The 12,428-nt window shown below is 48.1% G+C and overlaps 1 protein-coding gene across 1 annotated transcript in view; it reads left to right on the top strand.

Annotated features, from left to right (window-relative positions):
• The window catches only part of CDA (cytidine deaminase), a 29,336-nt gene extending 17,192 nt beyond the window's left edge, over nt 1–12,144 (top strand). Inside the window, exons 3-4 of the mRNA XM_003814402.5 lie at nt 7,072–7,129; nt 11,687–12,144. Coding sequence (XP_003814450.3) covers nt 7,072–7,129; nt 11,687–11,803 — 175 coding nt within the window. The 3' untranslated portion in view covers nt 11,804–12,144. The remainder of the gene's footprint in view (nt 1–7,071; nt 7,130–11,686) is intronic.
• The last annotated feature ends 284 nt before the right edge of the window (nt 12,145–12,428 follow it).

Below are 12,428 nucleotides of genomic sequence, written 5' to 3'. Positions count from 1 at the left end.
TTTCCACGGGAGCATGTTGAATTCTTGTTGGCTCTGGCCCTAGACTCAGTGGTTTCAGGATCCAAGCATGTAAATTAGCCCTTTTACTGGACTCCATTATTGAATGACTTAATGGTGAATTGCTCCTGTGTGCACCTTTGCATTGTGTATGACATTTTTCTTAACAAGTTAATGATGCAAGAAAAATGACATGGGAAATGTTGATCCCACCCAGAAGGAGGCTGCATGCCTATTGGTCTTTAGGGACATCTGGGTGCATAGGTCACGTTCTGTGAGGGAATTATCTCTTCACTCATAGTGGAGTTAATTCCTGTGGTAGAGCTACAGCACCTTTCTGGCCAAAATACAGAAAAAGAGCTACACCTTTTAGCACCTTTCTGGCTAAAATGCAGAAATGCAGGGGTTTAGTGCAAAGGCCAGTGGGGACTGCACAGAAGCAAGCCCACGTGCCTTTTATAAGATCCTACACTTTGCCTCAGTCTGGCCCCAAGGAGACCCAGCTTAATTTGTTTCTGAGTAAGTAAAGCCCGAGGTGCACTCAAGGAGAAGGGCCCCAGTATCTGATAGCCTTCCCTGTCACCGAGGTGTGTCCTGGCTTCCTTAAGGCTTCCGGAGGAATAAATGACGCTGTGCTGAGAACATTTTGTGCAGATAGGCCGAGATCAGGATGTGAATTGCACTTTATGAAAAAAAAAAAAAGGAGGGAAATAACTCAATTTCAAAGCTGATCCAAGAAAATAATGATATTCTAGGGAAAAAGAGGCCAAAGTCAACCAAAGGATAATGATGCCTTGCTCTATTTAGAATTTTCCAAATGAGAGGCTTTTTCTCTTGGTCATTATCGACTTTTAAACAAAACTAAGTATCACTAGCAATGATTAGCAAATGTCCTTATTTACACAAAACCTGCCATTTTTCTAGCACCCAACTGCTGTACTCTGGGTATTCAGCTCAGTTTCCCTGAGCCCAAGATGCACTCATTATCGCACTCATGATTTGTTAAATTGAGAGCGTTTGTGGATTTAGAGGATGAATGAGAAGTACCAGCTCCCTTGTTAACATCAGATGGGTCTGAGCAACCTCAGAGAGAACCCCTCTCAGGTCTTTAAGGATGGAGACCACACTCAGGAAAGGTCCGTGTGTCTTACTGCTCACAGACAGATGAGATTGCCCCACTGGGTCCCAGCTGTAGTGATCAGAGTCAGTAGGTTTCCAGCCCGTCAAGTCTGATAAGTACGGCCTCAGTGTGTGACCAAGGTGAGCACGAACCACAGAAAACTGTAAATAGCCAGCAAAAGGCAGGACAGAGTGAAGGGCAGGGGAGAGGGAGAAAGGGGGAAGCTGTGAAGAAACATCCTGAGGCAGCCAGCAGGTGCTCCATCTTGAGTGCTCTCTCTTGGCAGGAACGTTGAGTAAGTTAGAAGCCCAGGCTTCAGGGTCAGTGAAACCAGTTTCCAAATCCAGCCGCATTATGGACCTTGGGCATGCTGCTTAGACCCTGAGCCTGGCTTCTCATCTGTGAAATGGAGGAGACTGGTCTGTTACAGGGTCTTAAGAAACAATTTCTGTAAAGTTCCTGACACAGAGTATGTAATACATTCAAACTATTATATAGTTTTGTTTTGTTTTGTTTTGTTTGAGAACAAGTCTCTCTGTGCCGCCCAGGCTGGAGTGTAGTGGCAAGATTTCGGCTCACTGCAACCTCCGCCTCCCAGGTTCAAGCGATTCTCATGCTTCAGCCTCCCGAGTAATTGAGACTACAGGTGCCGGCCAGCACACCTGGCTGATTTTTGAATTTTTAGTAGAGACAGGGTTTCACCACGTTGACCAAGCTGGTCTCGAACTTCTGGCCTCAAGTGATCTGCCCACCTCGGCCTCCCAAAGTGCTGGGATTATAGGCATGAGCAACCAACCGCATTCAGCCTCAAACTATTACATTGTTTTAAAGTTATCATTATTTCTTCTGCAAGCTGCAAAACTACCAAAGGCAGAGTGTGTAGATTTGGGGTTCAAATCCTGGTTCTGCCACTTCACTAACTCTGTGGCCTTGGGCAAGTCGTTTCACCTTTCATGATCTACAGCATGCAGGTGATAAAAGCGCCTGCATACCCCGGCCTCTTACAGGGTTGTTGGGGGATTAAATGAACTAATCCACTTAAGGTCCTTAGCACAGAGGCTGGCACACAGAACCACTATGTATGTGTAAGCCATTACTGTTAACGGGCTGTCTCTACATCCTCAGTGCTAGGCTGCCTGGAAACACTATCCTGTGACTTTTGGTTGTTGAAGCCTACACCAAATCTACCTTCCCAGTGGAATGCATGCTTGCCCACCTTGAAATCCCTGATGCAGATCACCTTGTCCAGGGAGCTAGCCATTGGGTAGTGGGCCACAGATGCCACAAGATTCAGAAAGAAGGCCGGGCGCGGTGGCTCATGCCTGTAATCCCAGCACTTTGGAAGGCCGAGGCAGGCGGATCATGAGGTCAGGAGATCAAGACCATCCTGCCTAACACGGTGAAACCCCGTCTCTACTAAAAATACAAAAAAATTAACCAGGCATGGTGGTGGGCACCTGTAGTCCCAGCTACTCAGGAGGCTGAGGCAGGAGAATGGCGCGAATCTGGGAGGCGGAGCTTGCAGTGAGCCGAGGTCGCGCCACTGCACTCCAGCCTGGGCGACAGAGCGAGACTCCGTCTCAAAAAAAAAAGATTCAGAAAGGAAGCGGTGAGCTCAGCAGGGGTCAGATCACACAGGGCCTTACAGGCCATGGAAGGAAGGCTGAATTTCATTCAGAGCAACTCTCCCATGGCCCTAACCATGCCTTTGTTATGGCATTTATGTGAAATTTTATCTCCCCCTCCAGAGGGTAAGCTCCAGGGATTGTCCGATTGGTCTTTGTTGCTCCTTTCCCATGCCTGCCTGACATACAGAAGGATTTTGGTCGACATGTGTGGAATGAAGTGAAAAATAACCCCCAAAAAGCTTAAGAGGCCCTGGCTGCAACAGCTGTCACCCAGTAATTCCAAGAGTTCACTTGGCATCCTGGGCAGGAGTCCCCACCCTCTCATGTGCCCATGGGTTTTTCTTCTGAAGCTGGAAGCATGCTCAGAGAGGACCCCATCGTCCCATGGAACAGAACCTTTCATTGACTGGACCCCCATGTGTAAAAGGTAGTAATGGTGAGGATTAGAGAAAATAGCACCTCAGCTGCTTTATTCTAATCATAGTATCATCCCTATCTCCACTTGACGCATGGTTGGTTGGTTGGGTGGTTGATCAGTTGCCTAGCTCCCCTCACTAGTCTATAAACTCCTGAGCATAGTGAATTTTGTCTGTTTTGTTCACTGCTGCACTCCTAGCACCAATGACAGTGCCCAGCACATAGTAGGTGCTCAGTAAATATTTGTTGGTTGAAATGAGACAATGCATATAAAATGCTTTGCAGAATGCCTGGCACATTCTAGGCACACATTATCTTTTTTTATTTTATTTTATTTTATTTTTATTTTTTATTATTTTTTTTTTTTGAGACGGAGTCTTGCTCTGTCGCCCAGACTGGAGTGCAGTGGCATGATCTCGGCTCACTGCAACCTCTACCTCCCAGGTTCAAGCAATTCTCTGCCTCAGCCTCCCAAGTAGCTGGGATTACAGGCATCTGCCACCACGCCCGGCTAATTTTTGTATTTTTAGTAGAGACAGGGTTTCACCATGTTGGCCAGGCTGGTCTTGAACTCCTGACTTTGTGATCCACCCACCTCGGCCTCCCAAAGTGCTGGGATTACAGGCATAGGCACACATTATCTTAATAACAATTGTTGTTAAGATATAATAAGATGAATTATGAAATAGTACATAAAGCACATAGCATATAATAAAACTGTGTCTGATAAAGTACTAAAATTATGACAGAGCTTACATACGTAAGGAAATAAATGTCCAGCACTTAGAACAGGCAGTACCAATATGTATATAACATTCTAAAGTTTACAAAGTCTTCCATACACCTTATCTCATTTTATCTTCTAGCATTCTTACAAAGCAGATGACATATCATCCACATTTTACAGCAAATAAATGAGACTTGGATGAGTTAAAATGACTTAGTCAAAGTCACACATAGCAAAAGGAAGAGCCAACTAAAAACCAAAATTTAAATCCTGTGTTCTGCCAGGCATGGTGGCTCATGTCTGTAATCCCAGTACTTTGGGAGGCTGAGGTGCAAAGATCTCTTGAGCCCAGAAGTTCAAGACCAGCCTGGGCAATATAGTAAGACCCTATTTCTACAACAAATCAGAAAATAAGTCGAGTGTGGTGGTGCGTGACTGCAGTCCCAGCTACTCAGGAGGCTGAGGTAGGAAGATCCTTTGAGGCCAGGAGGCAGAGGCTGCAGTGAGCCATGATTGTGCCACTGCACTGTAGCCTAGACAACAGAACAAGACCCTGTCTCAAATAAATAAATAAATAAAAATCCTATGTTCTTCCAGAGATATCACAAAGCTGTGGGTCCAGAAGAGTAAGAAGGATGGTGGCTGCTGGCTTCACCTGTGGTGCAGGCTTGGAATTTTCCATCATGAAAGGCCCTTGTTTGTTTTGTTTTGTTTTGAGGCGGAGTCTCGCTCTGTCACCAGGCTGGAGTGCAGTGGCACCATCTCGGCTCACTGCAACCCCTGCCTCCCGGGTTCAAGTGATTCTCCTGCCTCAGCCTCCTGAGTAGCTGGGACTATAGGTGTGCACCACCACACCCAGCTAATTTTTGTATTTTTAGTAGCGATGGGGTCCCACCATGTTGGCCAGGATGGTCTTGGTCTCTTGACCTCATGATCCACCCACCTCGGCCTCCCAAAGTGCTGGGATTATAGGCGTGAGCCACTGTGCCTGGCCAAAGCCGCCTGTTTTAGGGACCAATCCTTGTCCTGCTCAGAGCTGGAGGTCTGCCTGTGGGAGCCTAAACTGTCACAGGCAATCCCTGGCTGGTGAGCTTCTTCAGTGCAAGGAGCCCATTTTTCTCTCTGAGACATATGCACTTTATTCTTTCATGCCTCAGGGCCTTTGCACATACTGTTTTTTTGTTTGTTTGTTTTTTGAGACAGGGTCTCACTCTGTCACCCAGGCTGGCGTGCGGTGGCACAATCACAGTTCACTGCAACCTCCGCCTCCCAGGCTCGAGTGATCCTCCCACCTCAGCCTCCTGAGTTGCTGGGACTACAGGCCTGCACCACCACACCCAGCTAATTTTTTGTATTTTAGTAGAGATGCAGTTTCGCCATGTTGGCCAGGATGGTCTCAAACTCCTGACCTCAGGTGATCCATCCGCCTCAGCCTCCCAAAGTGCTGGGATTACAGGCATGAGCCACCGCGCCCAGCCTGCACATACTATTTATTTCCTTCGCCTACGACACAGAGAAACCCAGGGCTTCCGAATAGCATCTCTGCCTCTTCATCACACTGAACCTATCTCCTCACCCTTAAAGTGGCCATTCTGACATCTTGATGTCAGGCCTCTGAGCCCAAGCTAAGCGGTCTTAACCCCTGTGACCTGCACATATACATCCAGATGGCCTGGAGCAACTGAAGAACCACAAGAGACGACATTCCACCATTGTGATTTGTTCCTTCCCCACCCCAACTAATCAATCGACCTTGTGACATTCCACCCCCTCCCCCGACAATGAGTCTCACGATCTCCCCACCCTGCACCGTGTGACCCCCGCCCCTGCCCACAAGAGAACAACCCCCTTTAACTGTAATTTTCCATTACCTACCCAAATCCTATAAAACTGCCCCACCCTGATTTCCCTTTGCTGACTCTCTTTGCAGACTCAGCCTGCCTGCACCCAGGTGACTAAAAAGCTTTATTACTCAAACAAAGCCTGTTGGTGGGGCCGGGCGGGGTGGCTCATGCCTGGAGGCCGAGGTGGGCGGATCACGAGGTCAGGAGGTCGAGACCATCCTGGCTAACACAGTGAAACCCCGTCTCTACTAAAAATACAAAAATTAGCCGGGTGTGGTGGTGCATGCCTGTAATCCCAGCTACTCGGGAGGTTGAGGCAGGAGAATCGCTTGAACCCGGGAGGCGGAGGTTGCAGTGAGCCAAGATCACGCCACTGCACTCCAGCCTGGGTAACAGAGCGAGACTCCATCTCAAAAAAAAAAAAAAAAAGCCTGTTGGTGGACTCTCTTTACACAGACGTGCGTGACACCAGGCTGCTCTGAGAATTACATGAATTAATGAATGTTGAGCGCCTGGTACAGAGCTTGGCATACAGTAGACATTCACTAAATGGTGACTTATGAACTGTACACTTCCTCCAAGGACCAGGACACATGCCTCCTCCTCTATAAAATCTTCCTTCTCAGTCCACAGGCAGGGATGAGCTCCCTCATACTGTGTGTTCCTTCTGCAATTTTTTTTTTTTTTTGAGAAGGATTTTCATTCTTGTTGCCCAGGCTGGGGTGCTATGGCACGGTCTTGGCTCACTGCAACCTTTGCCTCCCGGGTTCAAGCGATTCTTCTGCCTCAGCCTCCCGAGTAGCTGGGAGCTACAGGCACCCACCACCAAGCCGGGGTAATTTTTGTATTTTTAGTAAAGACGGTGTTTTACCATGTTGGCCAGGCCGGTCTCGAACTCCTGCCCTCAGGTGATCCACCCACCTCGGCCTCCCAAAGTGCTGGGATTACAGGCGTGAGCTACCGCGCCCAGCTGCATTTTGTTTAACATGATAACTCAGCTGGTTTTTTACATAACCCACTGGGCTGAACAATCTCCTGAAGACCAGAGACAAATTCTCTTTGACCTTTGTATTCCTGGGTGTGGGTGATGGTAAGTGCTCAGTAAACGTTTATGGATGGCACTAATGAAAGTCCTGCCCATGGCCCTGCCTTGTGGCAGTGTGGAAAGCCACCAAGTGGCCTTCTCAGCCTTCAGGACACAGTGGATCTGTGAATCAGGAACTGCCTGATGGGGTATGACCCAAATCAGGAACAGACCGAGACTCAGGGCCCGAATCTTAGCAATTGTCCTCAGTCCTTGGGAGAGACTAATTTGAGTTTGATTCTTTGCTTCCCCAGTGACATGCAAGATGATTTTATCTCTCCATGTGGGGCCTGCAGGCAAGTCATGAGAGAGGTAAGCAGCTTCTCTTGCTTTCTGGAATGCAAATATCTTCCCTATCGCAGGCTATGGGAGCCACCTCAAGCTGCAGGCATGGCAGGCATGGCAGGCGTGGAGACACAGCTACTGTCCTGTTTGCTTGGTTGGCTGACTTCTAAGGCCTCCCTACGCTTGCATGAGTCACTGGAAATTATTCCTTCATTTAACAAATACTTACCGAGTGAGTGTCTGCTTTGTGCCAGGCCCTGAGGTAGCTCTGGGGAGGCACAGGGAAAAGATGGGCCAGGCCCTGCCCTCACAGAGCTCATAGGCTAATGCAGGAGACAGATGATAAACAAGGAGCAAAATAAATAAACAAACAGTGGCGTTTCTGAGTCAAGAGGGCTATAGAGGAAAACAAAATGCAGGAAAAAAAAAGGAATCCAGTGACAAACGGGCAAACAGGGGACACTGCAGATTGGGGTCAGCAAACAACAGCCCTTGGGCCAAATCCAGCCTGCTGCTTGTATTTGTAAATAAAGTTTTATGGGTACACAGCCATGGCCATTCATTCACCTATTGTCCATAGCCACTTTGCCCTGACACAGCAGAGGTGAGCCATTACGACAAAGGCCACATGGCCTCTAAACCTAAGATATTTACTGTCTGGTCCTTGACAGAAAAAGGTTTGCCAACCCCTGCTTTAGATATCCAGGAAGGCCCTCTTTTTGAGCATGACATTTGAGCAGAAATATAAATAATGAGGAAAAAAATGAGACAGACAAAGGTCAAAAAAGGAGATTCAGAACCAGCAAGTTCAGACCCTTGGTGAATTTGAGAAGAGGCAAGAAGGCCACGAGGGCTAGAGGGCTAGGGCCTGGTAAGTGGAAGGAAAGCAATGGGATTGAAGTCAGAGGGGTGGGCAGAGGCCAGATCACATGGGGCCTGGCCATGGAACGAAGGGTACATTTTATTCCAAGAATAAAGGAAACCGAAGTGTACACTTTTTTTTTTTTTGAGACGGAGTCTCACTCTGTCACCCAGGCTGGAGTGCAGTGGCAGAGTCTCAGCTCACTGCAACCTCAGCCTCCTGGGTTCAAGCAATTCTCCTGCCTCAGCCTCCCGAGTAGCTGGGACTACAGGCATCAGCTACCACGCCCGGCTAATTTTTGTATTTTTAGTAGAGACTGGGTTTCACCATGTTGGCCAGGATGGTCTCGAACTCCTGACCTTGTGATCTGCCCACCTCGGCCTCCCAAAGTGCTGGGATTACAGGCGTGAGCCACCGCGCCCAGCCTGAAGTGTACACTTAAACATGGTTAAAATGGCAAATCTTACATTATATATATTTTATCACATTATATACATTGGGAAAAAAGGGAATAAAGGTAAGCCATTGGATATTTTCAAGAAGAGACTTGAAGGACTTTTTATAAAAGTCCTCTTGATGGAAGGCTGCAATTTCTTCAACTCTAAAAACAAAACGGTAAGCCAGGTATGGTGGCTCAGCCTGTAATCCCAGCAATTAGGGAGGCAGAGGCAGGAGGATCGCTTGAGTCCAGGAGTTCGAGACCTGCCTGGGCAACATAGCGAGACCCTGTTCTCCACAAAAAAAAAAAAAAAAGGAATAAAACAAAACAAAAAAATGAAAATGAAGGGATAGTTTAGATCATGGGTTCTTAATCCAGGCTCAGGGGAAGGTTTTCATGTTTATATGTACATTTGGGGAAAGGGGAATGTCAGTAACTATTGTGGATTCTCAAAGAGATCTGTGTCCTCTAGAGTCCCAAAAGATTAGAGAATCCCACAGGCCCTGAGCTCCAGTATAATATCAAGAGCCCCTCGAAATACAGCATCTTGTGGGCATGGTGGCTTACACCTGTAAGCCCTGCACTTTGGGAGACTGAGGCAGGAGGATCACCTTAGCCCAGGAATTCAAAACCAGCCTGGGCCACATAGTAAAACCCGGTCCCTTCAAACAATTTAAAAATTAGCAAGGCATAGTGTGCACGCCTGTGGTCCTAGCTGCTCCAGAAGCTGAGGTAGGAGGATCACTAGAGCCTAGGAGGTCAAGGCTGCAGTGAGCCGTGATCAAGCCACTGCACTCCTGCCTGGGTGACAGAGCGAGATCCGGTCTCAAAAATAAATACATACCTACAGCATCTTGTTTAATCCCCTCCCCAAGACTGAGTGAAATGCATGTCGTTATTCCCATTTCCCAGTGACCACTCTGAGGCTCAGAGGAGTAAAATGACTTACTGAAGGGCCCCCTGCCAGGCGGTGACATACGGGTATCCATGGCCCTTCAGGCTGACTCTGAAGCCCGTGCTCCTCATGGCTGCCTCTCTGTCTTTGTGGTTCTGTAAGTTGTACAAAATTATTTTCAGCCATGGAGGAAACATAATGGTACTTTGGCATGTGGATGCTGCTTGTACCGTGGGAGTTTCTGCTTTTGGAGTTGTGTTTTGGGAGAAAGGAGGTTGTTTTAGCTTTGTTTTTGTGCCGTGGGGTTTCAAAGCATCTGGGGATGCAGACACTTCCATCTTCCTCCTGCTTCCTGCCAGGAGTGCAAATCAGACACATTTCCCAAATCCAAAAACGTACCACCGGGAAAGCAGTGAATTTACACGGTGGAATTTGTCTCACTTGAGAGGGGCAGAAATAGCTACCCTGCACGGTGGAAATGTCGAAGGTCATATAAGGAAGCCACAACAGGGCGCCAAGTCCCTGGCTCCCAAGGCCCCGACGTGGTCCAATTGCTCAGTGCTGTTTTCTCCAAACAGATTGGATGTTGGCAAACGAGAGAGGGCAAATGGAAAAGCTGAAGGAGGCAGGGGCGAAACTGAAACCAAATGCAAATGATAAGAGATGAGGCGTTGGGGCCAGGGACCTGACACGTAAACTCGCCCTCGGCTCAACTTTCGTCCGTACCTACCCTCAGGCACAGCCTGTCAAGCAGAAAAATTTCCTTCCTTAAAACATTAATTCTAAAAAAGCCAGAAGATTGAGTGTGCCCGGGAATAACTTGGTGATTCAGAGAGAAGTGTGGAAGAACAGGAGGCTGCAGACCTGAGCAGTCACTGGCTACCAACATAATCAATAAGAATGGCATCTATTAATTGAACACCTACTATGTGCACAGAGATGCTTTACATGAATCATCTCTGCATCTCACAATACCTGGCCAGGAAGAGCTTAGGTCTGTTGACCCCACCTCCAGGGCTCTTGTCATGACGCCGCTGCTGATTAACCTCTTGCCTACCATCCTGCATTCTCCCATCCCTAAAACCATTCCATGGACCAAGACACTGAGTGAGCCCCAGAAAGTTATCATTTTCCCAAGGTCACACAGCAAACAAACAGTGCTCCTCATAGTATAGGAGAAAGATCAAGAGACAAATTTTTCTTTGCTGACTTTACTCTGCTAAGCCTCAGTTTCCTCATCAGTAAAATGGGCATCATGATAGCACCTACCTCACAGGGTAGATAATGAAACCACGCATGTGCAGTATCTATGTGGTGTGGTTTGGCTGTGTCCCCACTCAAATCTCATCTTGAATTGTAGCTCCCATAATTCCCACATGTCATGGGAGGGACCTGGTGGGAGGCAATTGAATCATGGGGGCGGGTCTTTCCCATGCTGTTCTCGTGATAGTGAATAAGTCTCATGAGATCTGATGGTTTTATAAATGGGGGTTCCCTCACACAAGTCCTCTCTTGCCTGCTGCCAGGTAAGACATCCCTTTGCTCTTCCTTCCTCTTCCGCCATGGTTGTGAGGCTTCCCCAGCCATGTGGAACTGTGAGTCCATTAAACCTCCTTTTTTATTTTATTTTATTTTATTTTATTTTATTTTGAGACCGAGTCTCGCTCTATGGCCCAGGCTGGACTGCAGTGGTGTGATCTTGGCTCACTGCAACCTCTGCCTCCCGGGTTCCAGAGATTCTCCTGCCTCAGCCTTCTCAGTAGCTGGGATTACAGGTGCTTGCCACCACGCCTGGCTAATTTTTGTATTTTTAGGAGAGATGAGGTTTTACCATGTTGGCCAGGCTCATCTCGAACTCCTGACCTCAGGAGATCCGCCTGCCTCGGCCTCCCAAAAGTGCTGGGAGTACAGGCGTGCGCCACAACGCCCGGCCTAAACCTCTTTTCTTTATAAATTACCCAGTCTCAAGTATGTCTTTATTAGCAGCTTGAGAACAGACTAATACACTGAGTATATGTAGCAGGCTTGCAGCTTCTCCTGGTGTGAGGTGTAAAGGGGATACTGAAGGGAAGCGGGTGTTAGTTATCATTTGTCATAGCAGAAGGAGGTTCCAGGGGTTAGCTGTTGTTCTTATAAAGCCCTGGGTGAGTCTTGAATGGTGCCTGTTCACGATGTACCATGCACTGTTCAGTTTCACAGCATTCTTTCATTTCCTCCTCCCTGCAGCACTATGATCCAGGTACAATTATGGTCATTCCCCTTTTACAGATGAGAAAATCAAGGTAAAGAGAGGAACATTAGACAGTGGCAGAGTCAGACTCAGACCCAGTCCATCTCAGCCCCCTCAGCCACGCTGTGTCTCTCACGCCAGCTTTGCCTCTTTTCCAGTTTGGCACCAACTGGCCGGTGTACATGACCAAGCCGGATGGTACGTATATTGTCATGACGGTCCAGGAGTTGCTGCCCTCCTCCTTTGGGCCTGAGGACCTGCAGAAGACCCAGTGACAGCCAGAGAATGCCCACCGCCTGTAACAGCCACCTGGAGAACTTCATAAAGATGTCTCACAGCCCTGGGGACACCTGCCCAGTGGGCCCCAGCCCTACAGGGACTGGGCAAAGATGATGTTTCCAGATTACACTCCAGCCTGAGTCAGCACCCCTCCTAGCAACCTGCCTTGGGACTTAGAACACCGCCGCCCCCCTGCCCCACCTTTCCTTTCCTTCCTGTGGGCCCTCTTTCAAAGTCCAGCCTAGTCTGGACTGCTTCCCCATCAGCCTTCCCAAGGTTCTATCCTGTTCCGAGCAACTTTTCTAATTATAAACATCACAGAACATCCTGGATCAAAGCGTGTGTCTTGCTCTGTCTCTATCCTTGCTTGCAGCTCTTAGGAGGGACAGCATGATTTGTCTTTATAGGAAGAGCTGGACTTTCTGTTCGGAGAGGAAATGGGTACCTTGGAACCATGGACCTTATGGTGTGGAGAGCTGAGGTTTTAGGCAACTTGCCCCAGCGTTCTCTAAACGGGCAGCTCCCCTGGGCTGGACCTAACTGCCAATAACCATCCTAGAGTGTGTTTTTGTCTCATTATAGACCTAAGCACCAGGAGACTCCAGAGTATAAAGGGTCAGG

The sequence above is a fragment of the Pan paniscus genome, chromosome 1 (assembly GCF_029289425.2).
Source record: "Pan paniscus chromosome 1, NHGRI_mPanPan1-v2.0_pri, whole genome shotgun sequence".
NCBI lineage: Eukaryota > Metazoa > Chordata > Mammalia > Primates > Hominidae > Pan > Pan paniscus.
The sequence above is the reverse complement of the archived record's forward strand: the minus strand, read 5'-3'. Positions and strand labels throughout refer to the sequence as shown.